General features: G+C 40.0%; 1 protein-coding gene across 2 annotated transcripts in view; it reads right to left on the minus strand.

Annotated features, from left to right (window-relative positions):
• Positions 1-13031, minus strand: part of sgpp1b (sphingosine-1-phosphate phosphatase 1b) — a 35636-nt gene that overhangs the window by 15890 nt on the left and 6715 nt on the right. The window contains exon 2 of one of the 2 annotated variants that reach the window (XM_041812406.1): positions 3352-3441. The exons of the other annotated variant lie outside the window; for it this stretch is intronic. Coding sequence (XP_041668340.1) covers positions 3352-3441 — 90 coding nt within the window. The remainder of the gene's footprint in view (positions 1-3351; positions 3442-13031) is intronic. 2 annotated transcript variants of the gene reach the window in all.

A 13031-nucleotide genomic window follows, 5' to 3' on the forward strand; every position in this document is an offset into this window, starting at 1 on the left:
AATGACAACTCAAATTTCAGCAAAATTCCTAAAAATGAGTTTTGTACAGCATTTTGTACTTTAAACAATTGTGTGGAAAGTTTTTTTTTTTATCCTGAAAAAGTAAAGAAGAGATAAAAAAGAACTCTGTGACTTTGGGTCCAGACTAAATAGGAGTTAAATGGTAAAACGGAAAACTGGTGTGGTGTTCTTTCTGGCTTTGAGCCAGGAGCAAATGGGATCCAGAGGAGAGGCAGACAAAACTAACCAAGCTCACAAATGAAAAATACTAATCACAATAATCAAGTCCCTCTTAGATTATATTGTGGCTCATTCAAGAAAGTGAGGATTTCTGATGTCTGATTCTCTCCAATAGTTCCAGTGCGGTCAGTGCTGTGGGGCTCTAGAATCTGGTTAAATGCCAGGACAAATTAGGCGTGCCTGAAGTTGTTGCTCAGTTCACCAGGATGAGTCAAGTGACAATCTGTGTCCTATAATTAACTCACTATGTGTTATAAATCGAATGAACTGCTGAACAAATCAATTATTTTATGTCTTCTACATCAGGCGAGAAACAGGACCAATTTTTCTGTTGCTTACCTGCTGAAGCATGAGAATTTTGCTGTGATACAAAGTGGTGATGTGTCTGTAGACAGACAGATGTGTCTGTGGTAGCTGAGGTGGAGGCCTTAACCATGACACCACCAGCAGGCAGCCACAGAAAGCTTTTAAAGAACGCTTCTGATGTGGAATTAACCTCCTAAAGTTTGTCTGGGAGGGCGGCCAGCGTTCTGTAACGTCTGCTGCTCCCACAGCACCATCCATCTGACACAGCCATGACCGCTGAGACTGTTACCAAGGCAACAGACACTCCAGTCCCAACAGAGCATCAAGGCTGAGATCATTAACCAGTGAATGAAATTACCCCTAATGAGGGTTAATGTGACCCACCCAAGGGCAAAAAAAACCCACACATGTGGTGGAATCTGGTCAGAAAGTTCAGGTCACAAAAACCATATTTGAGCCAAAATAGTCTGGTTGAATAGAAGATCTTTAAGACACCATCAGACCAGCAACTCTTGTTGTATGTGTACAAATGGATTGTAAAAAAAATAAAAAAACAAACAGAGCTCTGTGTTATCAGCATCTATAAGTTTAAAAAAAGTAGTATCATGGAAATACATGGAGAAAAAAAATAAGGCTCCTGGTGTGTCAACTATTCTGTTATATTTGACCGTGAAATAAGATCAGAGTTTGTACAACAAGTCACTTTTTCTGCCCTCTAAAATTTTCTTGTTTGATTCAGAAGCTAGATATACAGGACACCACCATAAAATGGATTGGACATAACAGACATAGCTTCATGACATCAGGCAGAGTTCATTCCATGCCGGAGTATGAGTAATAAGGGAAGGGTTTGAGAAAGGCCCTACATGGGGAGCTCCTCATAAGCACACGTGGAGGCTGTCCAACTCCAATGGTAAAACAGTGGTCAAACAACTTCATCCTGCCATTCCACCTCCATGCTTTACACAAAGTGTATGGCAGTCTGCACACACCACAGGGTGTGTGATTCAGAACAAATAGGTGAGACACAAGGCATATGTGAGATACAGATATATTTAGATCATCCAACAGATGATCTAAATGTATCTGAACAAGCTGGACTGGTCACCAAAACTGAATCTATTCATCCTTGAGTCAAAGTTGGCATTTGTGTCAAATTGCAAAGAATTTTCCTGGAGCATTCTTGCATTATCTTGTGTACAAAAATTGACAGAAAATGTCAAGTGAAGCATTTTTCCAGGACAGTCTGGCCTGATCCCTATCTCCACCCCGAAGCCTAAGGAAAGAACTTCCACAGACTTTCATGGCCTCAGATTTGCAGTGCGTGGGTGCAGAAGTCTAGGAGGGCTCAAGTTGTTTTAAAAGCATAGTAAAGGGGCACACACTGACATCATACAGAGAATGCTACATGTTTGGGTGCTCAAACTACTAGAAAAGCACTATACAATACCACGACAGACTATGGAACAGCATCTTTCCTGAAGCTGTGACACTCATCAACAGAAGATTAAAAAAAAGACCCTTATTGTTCCTAAAATGACTCGTTCTTGAGACAAGGGCTGTAAACTGCACAGCCTGTAAATCCTTTTTGTCCATTTGTTTTTTGTTTTACACAGGTTTTAGTAATTCTTTTTAATAACTTTAATTTCCCTCATGATGGCAACAAGGAACTTTTTCTTTGTATGGCACTTTTTTCTTTATCATTTACTTCCAATGGAGTTGCAGCCTGGGCTTCTGAGAACTAGTGTTACTGCTGTAGGGCATCACAGGTTAACACTCCCTCTGAGAGGTGTAAGATTCTGCTTTTCATGACTCTACCTGTACTGTACAGAAGTGAGCCAAACCCCTGCTGTCAGCAATACTATCGGCTAACATGACATGAGCAGACAAAAAGTGTGAAGCAAGTTTTTGCAGGCTATGAGAACGCCTCAGCAGTTTTCCAGTAGAATGTGTGAGTTGCTGTTTACTTTCCTAACAACGTTAATCTGTAATGAATAGAAACAGGCCTGAGCAGGCTGAGGCCATGATGCACATTTCTGATTAGCCATGCATTACGGATAGTAGCTGGAGAGGCTTGACTGGAGATTAAAGTTCAAAAAATGCAAACATATTTGGCTGTACAGACACTTGATCTACTTAATACAGCAAGAATAGGTAAAGATTTCTTTTAATTCTTATTTGCTCCTCCAGAGAGAGGCACTGTAAACATCACATCTCTTCTTTACGTGAACTACAATCCCCAAAATAGAAAAAGTACTTGGAACACTGTACAGAAACCTACAGCAGTTATTATGCCTCAAATTATAATAACAACCCCAGCTTGTTGTACATGAGAAAACACCTTGTAGTTGTTTGTTAACCTGAGTTTTCCCTCTACATTATAATTCTAAGACAGGAAACCTATTGTTTGGAGGCTTTAGACCAGATTCCACCTTCCACTGAAAATCAATGGGTGGAAAAGGTTTCCTGGTTCACACCCTGCCTGCTAACCACAGCATACAAATACACAACAATTAAGTTTACTATCGCCATAATTTTCTGCTTTTTTCATATTTGTAGACACACAATATGCCATGATTTATTAAGATATTGTTGATGGGGTTTTTTTGTTTCTACAGCTCAACAGGTTGTAGACAAGCTATACAGACCAGGGCGTGATATTAGGCCAGCACTGGGGCTTAGGTGTCAACTAGTCAGATACTGTTCCTCACGTCAGCTATCAAGTTCAAATGATACCAAACGGGTAGCTCAGGTGGTGAACGCTGCTGTGTAAGAGTACGCGTGGGTGTGTTTGTGCAGGCTTACCAGGACAGAGTGCATACCCATGTAGATTCGGCTAACGCAGACCAACAGACACCAGCACAGAGCCAAGCTGAAGCCCAGAGAGAATGGATACTGTGGAGGAAAATGGAGATTATTTTCAGCTAAAGCTCACAAACAAAACTCTGAGATGTTACTAGTTAGGCACTCTTACAGTTTGCAGTATTTCAACAAACACAAAACATCATGAAAAAGAATCAGGTTCATATTATAAACCAGTGTCACTTAAACACTGCAATGTGTGCTTACATTGTCCAATACTGCAATGAGGCTAAGTAAATAAACAGTAAAGAGTGTGCTGGTTATAGAAAGACTTATTACTTGTGTTTGCTGAAAAATACATAAGATGAGGAATTTACTTGAACTCCAGTGGGCTGTTTCAAAACGGTGTGCAAGCAAGGCAAGCAATCATAACAGGCCTCCTTCAAAAAGGTAGTGTACTCATGTTGAGTAGATAATGTACATGGCTCAGAAGCATAACTTTCTTACATACATTTTTTTTTACAAAATGGGGCTGCAGCAAATTCCTTAAATCCCTTTGTTTTTTGAGGGAAAAGGAATTTAACTAGCACTGTCACTTTCCTGCCCTTCAGTTTGTCTCTCTCTCCTTCCCCTCTTTAGTGGGGATGCTGAGCATCCACACAATTGTTTTTCTGTCAAGATCCACTCCCGTGGTAGTCAAGTGGTTAAGGCGCGCACCATGTACATGGGCAGCCTGGGTTCGAATCCGGCCTGAGGCCCTTTGCCGCATGTCTCTCCCCCTCTCTCGTCTCTGTTTCTGAGTCTATCCACTGTCCTCCTCTATCCAATAAAGGCACGAAAAGGCCCTAAAACTTAAGAGAAAAAAAAAAAATCTACTCCCTTAACTCACAGCTTACGTGATGCATAGCAGTGGAAAATGTGTGTTCTCCAGCTTTTATTTCTGTCAGCCCTGTGATTGACCGGTAAGTGGTGACCACTTAGGGTGTACCCTGCCTCTGGCTCCTGGCCACTGCAACCCCAAACAGGATAGGCTCTAAAGATAATGGATAGATGGACAGTTGTGTGATAGATTAATTGGTCTATGTCTATAAAATGTTCAAAGTTTCATTGTTATCAATCTAAATTATATTAAGTTTCTGTATCATAACTATATTATCAACTAGCAGATGCAAAAATTTATTCTTTGACTAAACAGCACTCATTTACATATATACAAAGTTTTTTTTGCTTTGCAGTGTTTGATTTGCCCAGTATGACCTTTCACTTTACATTTTACAATGCCGTATAGCTGTATTTGTCAATAGGTCCCTACATCAATCGATATTTTGCACATTGTTTATTGCTGTGCTATAAAGATAAAAATGATAATAAAGTGATTGTACATAACATTTACTAACACTTGAAAACTCAGTGAACTCTTTATGGTAAGCCTTGATAAATGTTGATGTAAGGCCGTGGACATAATTATCTGTCAGCATGCCTTGGACTCTGAGGACCTGATAAATATTTCAGCAATTCTGCTGCTCTCTTATCAGAAGGACTTGGCCTGTAGCTAGAAGAATAGGGAGGGAAAGAAAGGCTGGGTTCATATGGCAGTTTAAAATGTCTTCAGTCAGATTATTCTCCTTCGTGTGTGTCAGATAGATTGTGTTCTAATAATTTTAAACAAAGCACTGCTCTGAACCTTCAGAATGCATAGTGTTAGATCAGATCCATATGCAACCTGTCTCAGCAGCACAGCAAACAAAGAAAAGAATACCAATGCTTAGCCTACATGTGTTCAAAACATGCATAAATGCTGCTTAGAGGTTTTCAGTAGACTTTAAAACCCCAAGGCTTGTCAATATCAGAAAGAGGAGGCAGAAGTCTAACAAAGCAGTGCACCAGAAGCTGTGGTTACTAAGATATGAGACTGTTTTGCTACAGTCAGTTTTCCTTTGAGTCTCCTTCAGGTGTCCCTCTCATCAGCAGGCTTTGCTCCAAAGTGTCAATTATAACTCTGTCAAAAATGAGGTCAGTGCAGAGGGAGGTTTTGGTTGAGAAACAGGCGTCTTTATGTGAGTGGATTAGCTTTGAAGCTAGGTCACACACAGACTGCCAAACACGCTCAGACTAACACTGTGTTTAGGGAAAGACTGTTTCATGTCTAAGAGACATGAGAGAGAAAGAAGAGGACTAAAGAAACCATCTGTGGACAAGTTGTCCAAACAGTGTCCTCTATCCGTGTCCAAACAGAGCCAGTGTCAGAGGCTCCCACGGCCATGTTTGCATGCTCGCTCTGGCCTCTCGCCCGTGACCGCTGTGGTGCTGCGGCAGTCGCCTCATGCAAAGTTTTACCGACATGGTGTTTTTTGTGTGGCGTGTGGTTCACTACACACTGCTTACTGTCAGCTTCAGTGTGTGGCTTCCTCTGTGCACTCTCACAAAAAATATGCTGTACATGCAAACACACACACATTTACACCACACTGCTCCCACGGTGTGCATGTTAACTGATTGAGCTTGAGGCTACACACAAACCAAAGCTGTGAAATACCAATAATCCTGAGATTTTATACCTAGAAAATACAATGTCATATATTTGCAGATTCATATGCCAACAAATAGGAATAATAAATGCTACAACAACTTCAATACTAAAGACATCCTGGTCTGAAACGTTCATAATAGTCAATATGACTGAGGTATCGTGGGTTAGAAAATGAGGAATGAGATAAAACCCTACAAATAAACCATGTAGTAAAGTTTGGCATGAACAATTCACAGCACATCTTCAGAAATTACATTCTCTAATTGCTGACTATGATTTGTAATAGTAATCTTACACTGAAAAATAGCTAAATAAGGCAGTAAATTATCTGTTGACAGATACAAGTACAATGCCACTGTTGGAAAAACAGTGGATCATGATTCATTAATCATGTATATTAACGTCTATCTAAGGCCTGAGATATAGTTGCTGTTTCACCTAGTGTTTGCATATGATTGCATACGAAGTGTTGCTGTTGTATGTAAATTTGCCTATGCATGATGCATATAATGGATGAAATCTCTAGAGGACATACGAGAGTGCTTAGGTCATATTTAACAATATGTGTGGGATGTAAACTACAAACATGGAGACACTCTAGGGGATTACAGTACTGTTAATTATGAAATCAGAATGATCAAAAAATTAACATCAATTATCAACTGTAACATCAAATCAGCTCAGATGGATGACTGGGAGTCAGAGCCCACGTCTGCTTTTTGTTTCTACAACATTTTCTTACATTTTCTTCATCAAAACAAAATAAACATTTTACGCATAGTGCAACACTCCCAGTGTATTGGTTTAATTAGTGACTGTGTTAAGTGGTATTTTTAAGCAGACTGAGTAATTTAATTTAGTCGTAACAAAAGACGGCCTTGTCCTTGCAAATAACCACTATTTAATTTTCTTATCAGGGATGCGTGTGGTTAAACGTTAAACTCATTCATCAAATTAGCTGGTGCGAGATTTACAAGTTGGTTAAACTAATTACCTTTCAACTTTATTGTCCCCTAAGGGAAATTTGCTTTGCAGGCAGGTAAAAACATAAAACATAGGAAACACAATCACACAAGTTTAGGTACAACACTAAAATGGGTTAGTACACCCATATCTTGAGGGACAGCTAAGGACAGAGCTATTAATACATTGATCACTCAGTAGAATGCATTATGACAATTCACTTTCAAGATTTAAATTCAGTTGTGTAATGGCTTGACTAATAAATGAATTCTTCATTCTGTTGGATTTAGCCTTAAGTAACCTGAATCTCCGGCCAGAGGGTAGGAGCTCAAATTCAGTATGAAGAGGATGATCAGGGCACTGTCTGCTGTCCTGAGCCTTAAAGTTTACCCTCCTATAAAAGGTTGTGGACAGGTCAGGTAATGTGATACCAATAATTTTACTTGCAACTTTAACGACATGTTCCAGCCTCTTTTTGTCTCCCAGTGAGAGGCTGCCAAACCAGGAGATAAGGGCAAATGTCAGGACAAATTCAACCACTGCATGATAAAACATTGATATTAGTTTGCTGCACATACCAAACCGGTTGAGCATCCCGAGGAAGTGCAGCCGCTGCTGTGATTTTTTGTAAACAATGTCCGTGTTTTTGTTAAAAGACAGCTTATTGTCGACAACCACACCAAGGTATTTAAAACTGGTGACACGCTCCACAATCTCTCCCTTGATCACTGTTAAAAGTGGTGGGTTGGAGTTCTTTCTAAAATCTATGCACATGTCCTTGGTTTTTGCCACGTTCAGGTTTAAAAATGAATTATCACACCAATGAATAAAGTCATCCACCACTGTGCCAGGAGCTGTGTCCTCCCCCTGTAGCAGACTCACTATGACTGTGTCATCCGCAAACTTCTGGATATGTCTTTCTGGGTGTAGACTTCTGCAGTCATCAGTGTACAGGATGTATAAAATGGGTGAGAGGACACAGCCCTGTGGAGAACCAGTGGAGGAGAGGAGGACGTCAGACAGAGCACTGTTCACTCTGACGCTCTGGGATCTGTCTGTTAAAAAATCTAAAATCCAGCCAACAATACTAGGACACAGGTTAAAATTTGATAGTAATTTAGAGGCTAAAATATGGGGCTGAACTGTGTTAAAAGCAGAGGTAAAATCTAAAAACAGCAAATGTGCACGGGTGGCCAGGCCTTCAAGGTGTTTAAAAACAAAGTTAAGAAGACCCCCTCTTTTGCTCCTATATGCAAATTGCAAAGGGTCTTAAACGTCATCCACAGCCTCCACCAGCTCTCGCTTGATTATTTTTTCAAAACTTTCATAACCAGTGAGGTTAGGGCTATAGGTCTGTAGTCGTTGATAGACTTAGGGGATTTTACCTTAGCCACAGGCACAACTGTCGACCTTTTACTGTTAAACTTCTGTTCGATTTTGTCTTTATAGTTGAGTTTAGCTTTCTTAATTTCTGCTCTGACTAGTCTTTTTGCCTCTCTGGTCTCCTCAACACTGCCCTTTTTGAACAAATCATGTTTCCTCTTTATCATTTCCTTTAAAGACTTGTTTATCCATGGCTTATTGTTTGGGTAGACTTTAGCCTGCCATGTGGAAATACAAGGCTTCAGCTTATGGCCGCTGCCTTCCTGTCTGAGCTCTCCCCAGGCACTTTGCTGGACATAAATATGAGAAGCTTAGCAGTTAGCGTGTAGTAGGAACAGCGCAGTATGGCAGCTTTTTTAAGTGGTAAATGGAAATAAAGTGGTATGTAGGCTGTCAAGGGTTGAACTCACATATAACTACTCAGTCGAAGTAAAAAAAGGCCATATATGAAAGCATGATATTAATCTGCAAAGAGGCACGTAGGCTGGCGGAGCTAGCTGCACTGTACAGAGTATATCAGGCTCACACCATGAATTTGACTGTTTTCCTCTTTACACTAGTCAGTTAAATGCAGTTTAAATCAGCATTTAGCTGAATGGGGAAACAGACACCTAGGAACATCTTTATTTCTTATTATGCCACAGCATCCTCATTAGATGTAATTGTAATGTAAGTGCAATGCAAAACTAAACTAAGACAAAAAGCCAGTCATTGCTTAGCACAGTCATTTTTTTGAATTGCAACATCAATCTTAGCTTCATTATTTCTTACAGGTTTAAACATCAATTTATGAAACAGAATTACCTGACCCAGCTAGTTTTAAGGATGTTTGACTCTGTTCAGTGAAAGATGTGTAGAATTGTGGACTTGGTAGCATACACCTTGTGAACATCAAGCTAGGAAGGCCAAACTATGTGTAGAAATCTGGGTGATTCAGAGAAATTTGTCCAAAACAAGAGGCCCTTCCCTCCTTGGCCAGGTTTGAAAGACGTATATGAAAACAACAACTGCACACTGATGTGGAAACAGGTGGGCAAGCCAAAATTGTCTAACAGAGGTGGTTTCAGCTTAATTCTAATTGAGCTCTGGAGCAGTTTTTTTGTGAGAACACAATTAACCAAGCAAGTGGAACAAATAACTGGTTGGGAAATCAGAGTCCTGTAACATAAGCAGTAGTAGCACTAGCCTAAGTCAGAAGTAGTGTAAGGCTTGAGACTCAAGTTATCCTGTCATCCTGGGGACAAAACCAAATTAAGTCTTTCCTGGGACGAAAGGGATTTTGGAAAGCACATCAGTGTCTTGCCAAATGTAGGTGTTTAAATTTGCTTGATCAAGCAGCCAAAGTATTAATATAAAGGGTAATTTGTGACAGAAGAGGCCATTTTAACCCTGTTCTATTGCTTGTTCTGCTGTATGAGCAGAGCCAAGCAACAAGTACAGTTACTTCTTGATTTCATCAATCATCTTTGTTTAATGTTCATATTTTTATTCATGTTGCAATGACTGTATTGCACATAAATTCAGTCATAAATAGCATCAACAAGGAACATATTTGAGGACTTCAAACTGCAAAAATACTATGCAAAAAGGAACAAGCAGCAAACATCTCTTTTCACATAGGAGCAGCCTAAAATGCAAACGTTTGCCTCCATCTGATCTGGCAGGGATTAATAGAGACTGACAAACATACTAGGAAAGATCCAGGTTAGTGTGATATTTCAAAAAATGTATTGTGATGAGGTTTGACTATTTAAATCCCTGCATAAGATAAATAATGAGGACTACAACTGCTAAAAGAAGAGGTAGCTTTTCCAGTTCTCTACAAATCGTGTCTTAATTTGATTTATGGCAAATGTATGACTGTAGAAAAACATATCTGCTGCTCTTACAAAAATAAACACTGTTTTCCATCTTTGGAATGCAACAGAAGGCATTTATGCTTGATATTAATCTGTAGCTTGAAAAAAGTGTAATGAAAAAGGCAGGGTTGGAGTGAGGAAATGCTATACTGTTTAACTCACTCAGAGTTGCAGGGAAAGCTGCACAGTTCCCACATGTTGGTCCCACTGGAGGAAGTCTCACACAAAGCCTGTTTGCCAAATGTTATCTGTTCTTCCTCTACTAGAGAACATAATGAAAAGTCATATCATGTGATCACATATCAATGCTTTTTTCTAGCTTGAAATTGTTCCACTCTTGTATCTTTACTCTGCTACCAATTCCTATTTTCTTAAGCTCCTATCTTATCTTCCCCCCAGCCCTCTGAATGCTCTTTAGTCTACTTTCTCCTGTTTTATCCTTCTTCTTTCATCACGTTTATGTATTAATCCCTTCTCTCCTCTGTACATCTTCCATTTCTGACCCTCTAGTCTCATCACATCTAATCTTTTATCTACCATCATCTTTAATCTTTTATCTACCTCTTCCTTTCTTCTTGCCCTTTCTCTTCTTCTTGAAATGCTCTCTTCTGTCTCTCATCCCCTCCCACCACTATCTTCCATACTGAGACATCTGGCTCTGGTTATTGTCTGGGGTGGAGGAGGGCTGGGTGGGCAAGAAGGAGGAGCATTTGAGTCAGGTCCATACAAACCCAAACAACCCTACTGTGCTCAGGAGAGTCAGCAGAGACTGACTTACGGCACGAACACTTGCAGGAAAGCTACGGCAAGCAGCAGGGGATGGATATCAGTATACAGAGTCAATCTCAAATTCATTTGGATGTGTTTTCTGCCTGTAGCTCAGAAAATTTTCCATATAAATTTACAGTCAGCTGATGAAAGGAGGAAGAAAATTCTCTGAGTGGTAGGGGGTGATGATGTTCCTATGCTGCAACTGGCAAACTTAACAGATAGTATCCACACTTCAATTGTCATTGTCCATGCTATAACTAAACAGTTTAAGTTTTCAGTAGGCCAGTCTTTGCTTGGTACTGGTGAATATGTCCAACTAAGTGTAGCATTGAGATAAGGGCAAAAAATTTTATCTAAGTGCTTTGTCCACTGCTTCTCTGTCTATCTTTCAACATAATTTTAGCCAAATTACAGGAACATTGACATCTGTAGTGGTATAACAAGTACTACCAAAACAGTTAGCTACACACTATAAAATGCTGGGTTATTTTTAGAACCCAGATACTAGGTTAAGGCTATTGGGTCACAGGTTGGGTAGGTTTGACCAGATGTTGGATAAGAAATAGTGGCCCAGCAAAAGGGGTTGCTCAATGGGGGGCACGGCCATTTCAAATTTGGTTGTTGAAGTTTTCCCATCATGCTTTGGTGGTGGTAGGTTTTTGGTGAATTGTTGTTTTTTCAATGTTAAACACTTCTGCACCACAAGTTTAGTCCCAGAACTCCCAGAAGGAGTTGGAATGTGTCTGGGTTGACTTTTTCAGCTTGCTACCACCTCGACCCAGCCCCTGATAAGTGGAAGAAGATGGATGGTTCTATTTAAAGAGGTAATGAACACTACAACTTTTTTTTTTTCATCTGTAGTTATCTGACTGAGCTATGATAAAACACATCAATGTTGGTGTTATAGCTAAAATTTGCATCAAACCGATAAAAATATGGATTTTACAGCTTTTAATTAGCTCAAATGGACATCTGGCTTGAAAAATCTTTTCTGAAAAGGTGGGGCTTTTTTGAAGAAGTCACAAACTCTATATAAAAGGTAGAATGTTGCCGCCTCTGAGTGGCTTTCCCATTCAGAAACCACTCCCATCCTGCTCCTGCACCTGCACTCCTTCGGCTCTGAGAGCTCCGGCTATAATAATACTGCCTCTGGAGCCAGTGGACCAAACAGGTAGAGCTCAGAACCACCACGGTCCCCCACCACTCCACAGCCTGCTTCAGGGAACTCCGGAGGGAAAAACTCCTCAGCTGGAAAATCCCATCCTTTTCTGCTCCCTCCTCTCAGTACCAAACTGCCCATTTTCTGTGCATTTTTGGAATTACGGAGGTGGGCGGAGTTAGCTCTGAGCTGGGGGGTTCACTTACACTTTGAGGAACAAAAACATCTGAAATGAAATCCTGCAACCCAGTTTTTGGTAGCGTTTACCCAACTACCTGGTAATCTTTACCCAATTATTTGGGGTCAGTAACATAACCAATCTCACTGGGTTAAGCCCATAACCCAACCTTGCTGAGTTGAAATAATTCAGGGTTGGATCGGTCCCTTTTGGACCTAACGCTGGCCTACCAAAATACCTCAATATCTCATGAACTACTAATAGTTGGTATCAGTGTTGGCCCTAAAAAAAAAATCTATATAGGTCAGTCAATCCCTAGTGCCCAGGCATGATTGCTTCCCTCTCCCTCACTGGCCTACTTTTACATAAGTAACAGTGTTCCATACACAGTCTGGTACAGTAGGTGGCAGTATGCTTGTAGTTGGCTTAAAAAAGTGTAAAAGAAACAACCATGGCAACCACTAAAGTCAACATTTGTTTATGCACTGTGTTGGGAATGGAGTCTATCCTGCAGACTGCTAGGGGTGTAAATCACCTTTTTCATCGCAATATGACGTCGATATTTTGGAAAACAGCATAATATTTTCCAATATCACACAATCTGCGCCAATTTTGATTCCTCTGATCAATATCAGATTATTATATTCACAAATTCAAACAGTAACAGAAAAAGTAGTTTGGGCAGTTTAAAAGTTTCTATATTTAATAAAAATCTTTTCAACAAAAAGAACAAAGAGCTGTGTTTCACCACAGTACCCTTTATTTTATTGCAAATGTTGTTTTTAATTACTAATAACTGAGGACCCAATGATTACCTTCAAATTAGGAACATAACCATGG

The sequence above is a fragment of the Cheilinus undulatus genome, linkage group 18 (genome assembly GCF_018320785.1).
Source record: "Cheilinus undulatus linkage group 18, ASM1832078v1, whole genome shotgun sequence".
Taxonomy (NCBI): domain Eukaryota; kingdom Metazoa; phylum Chordata; class Actinopteri; order Labriformes; family Labridae; genus Cheilinus; species Cheilinus undulatus.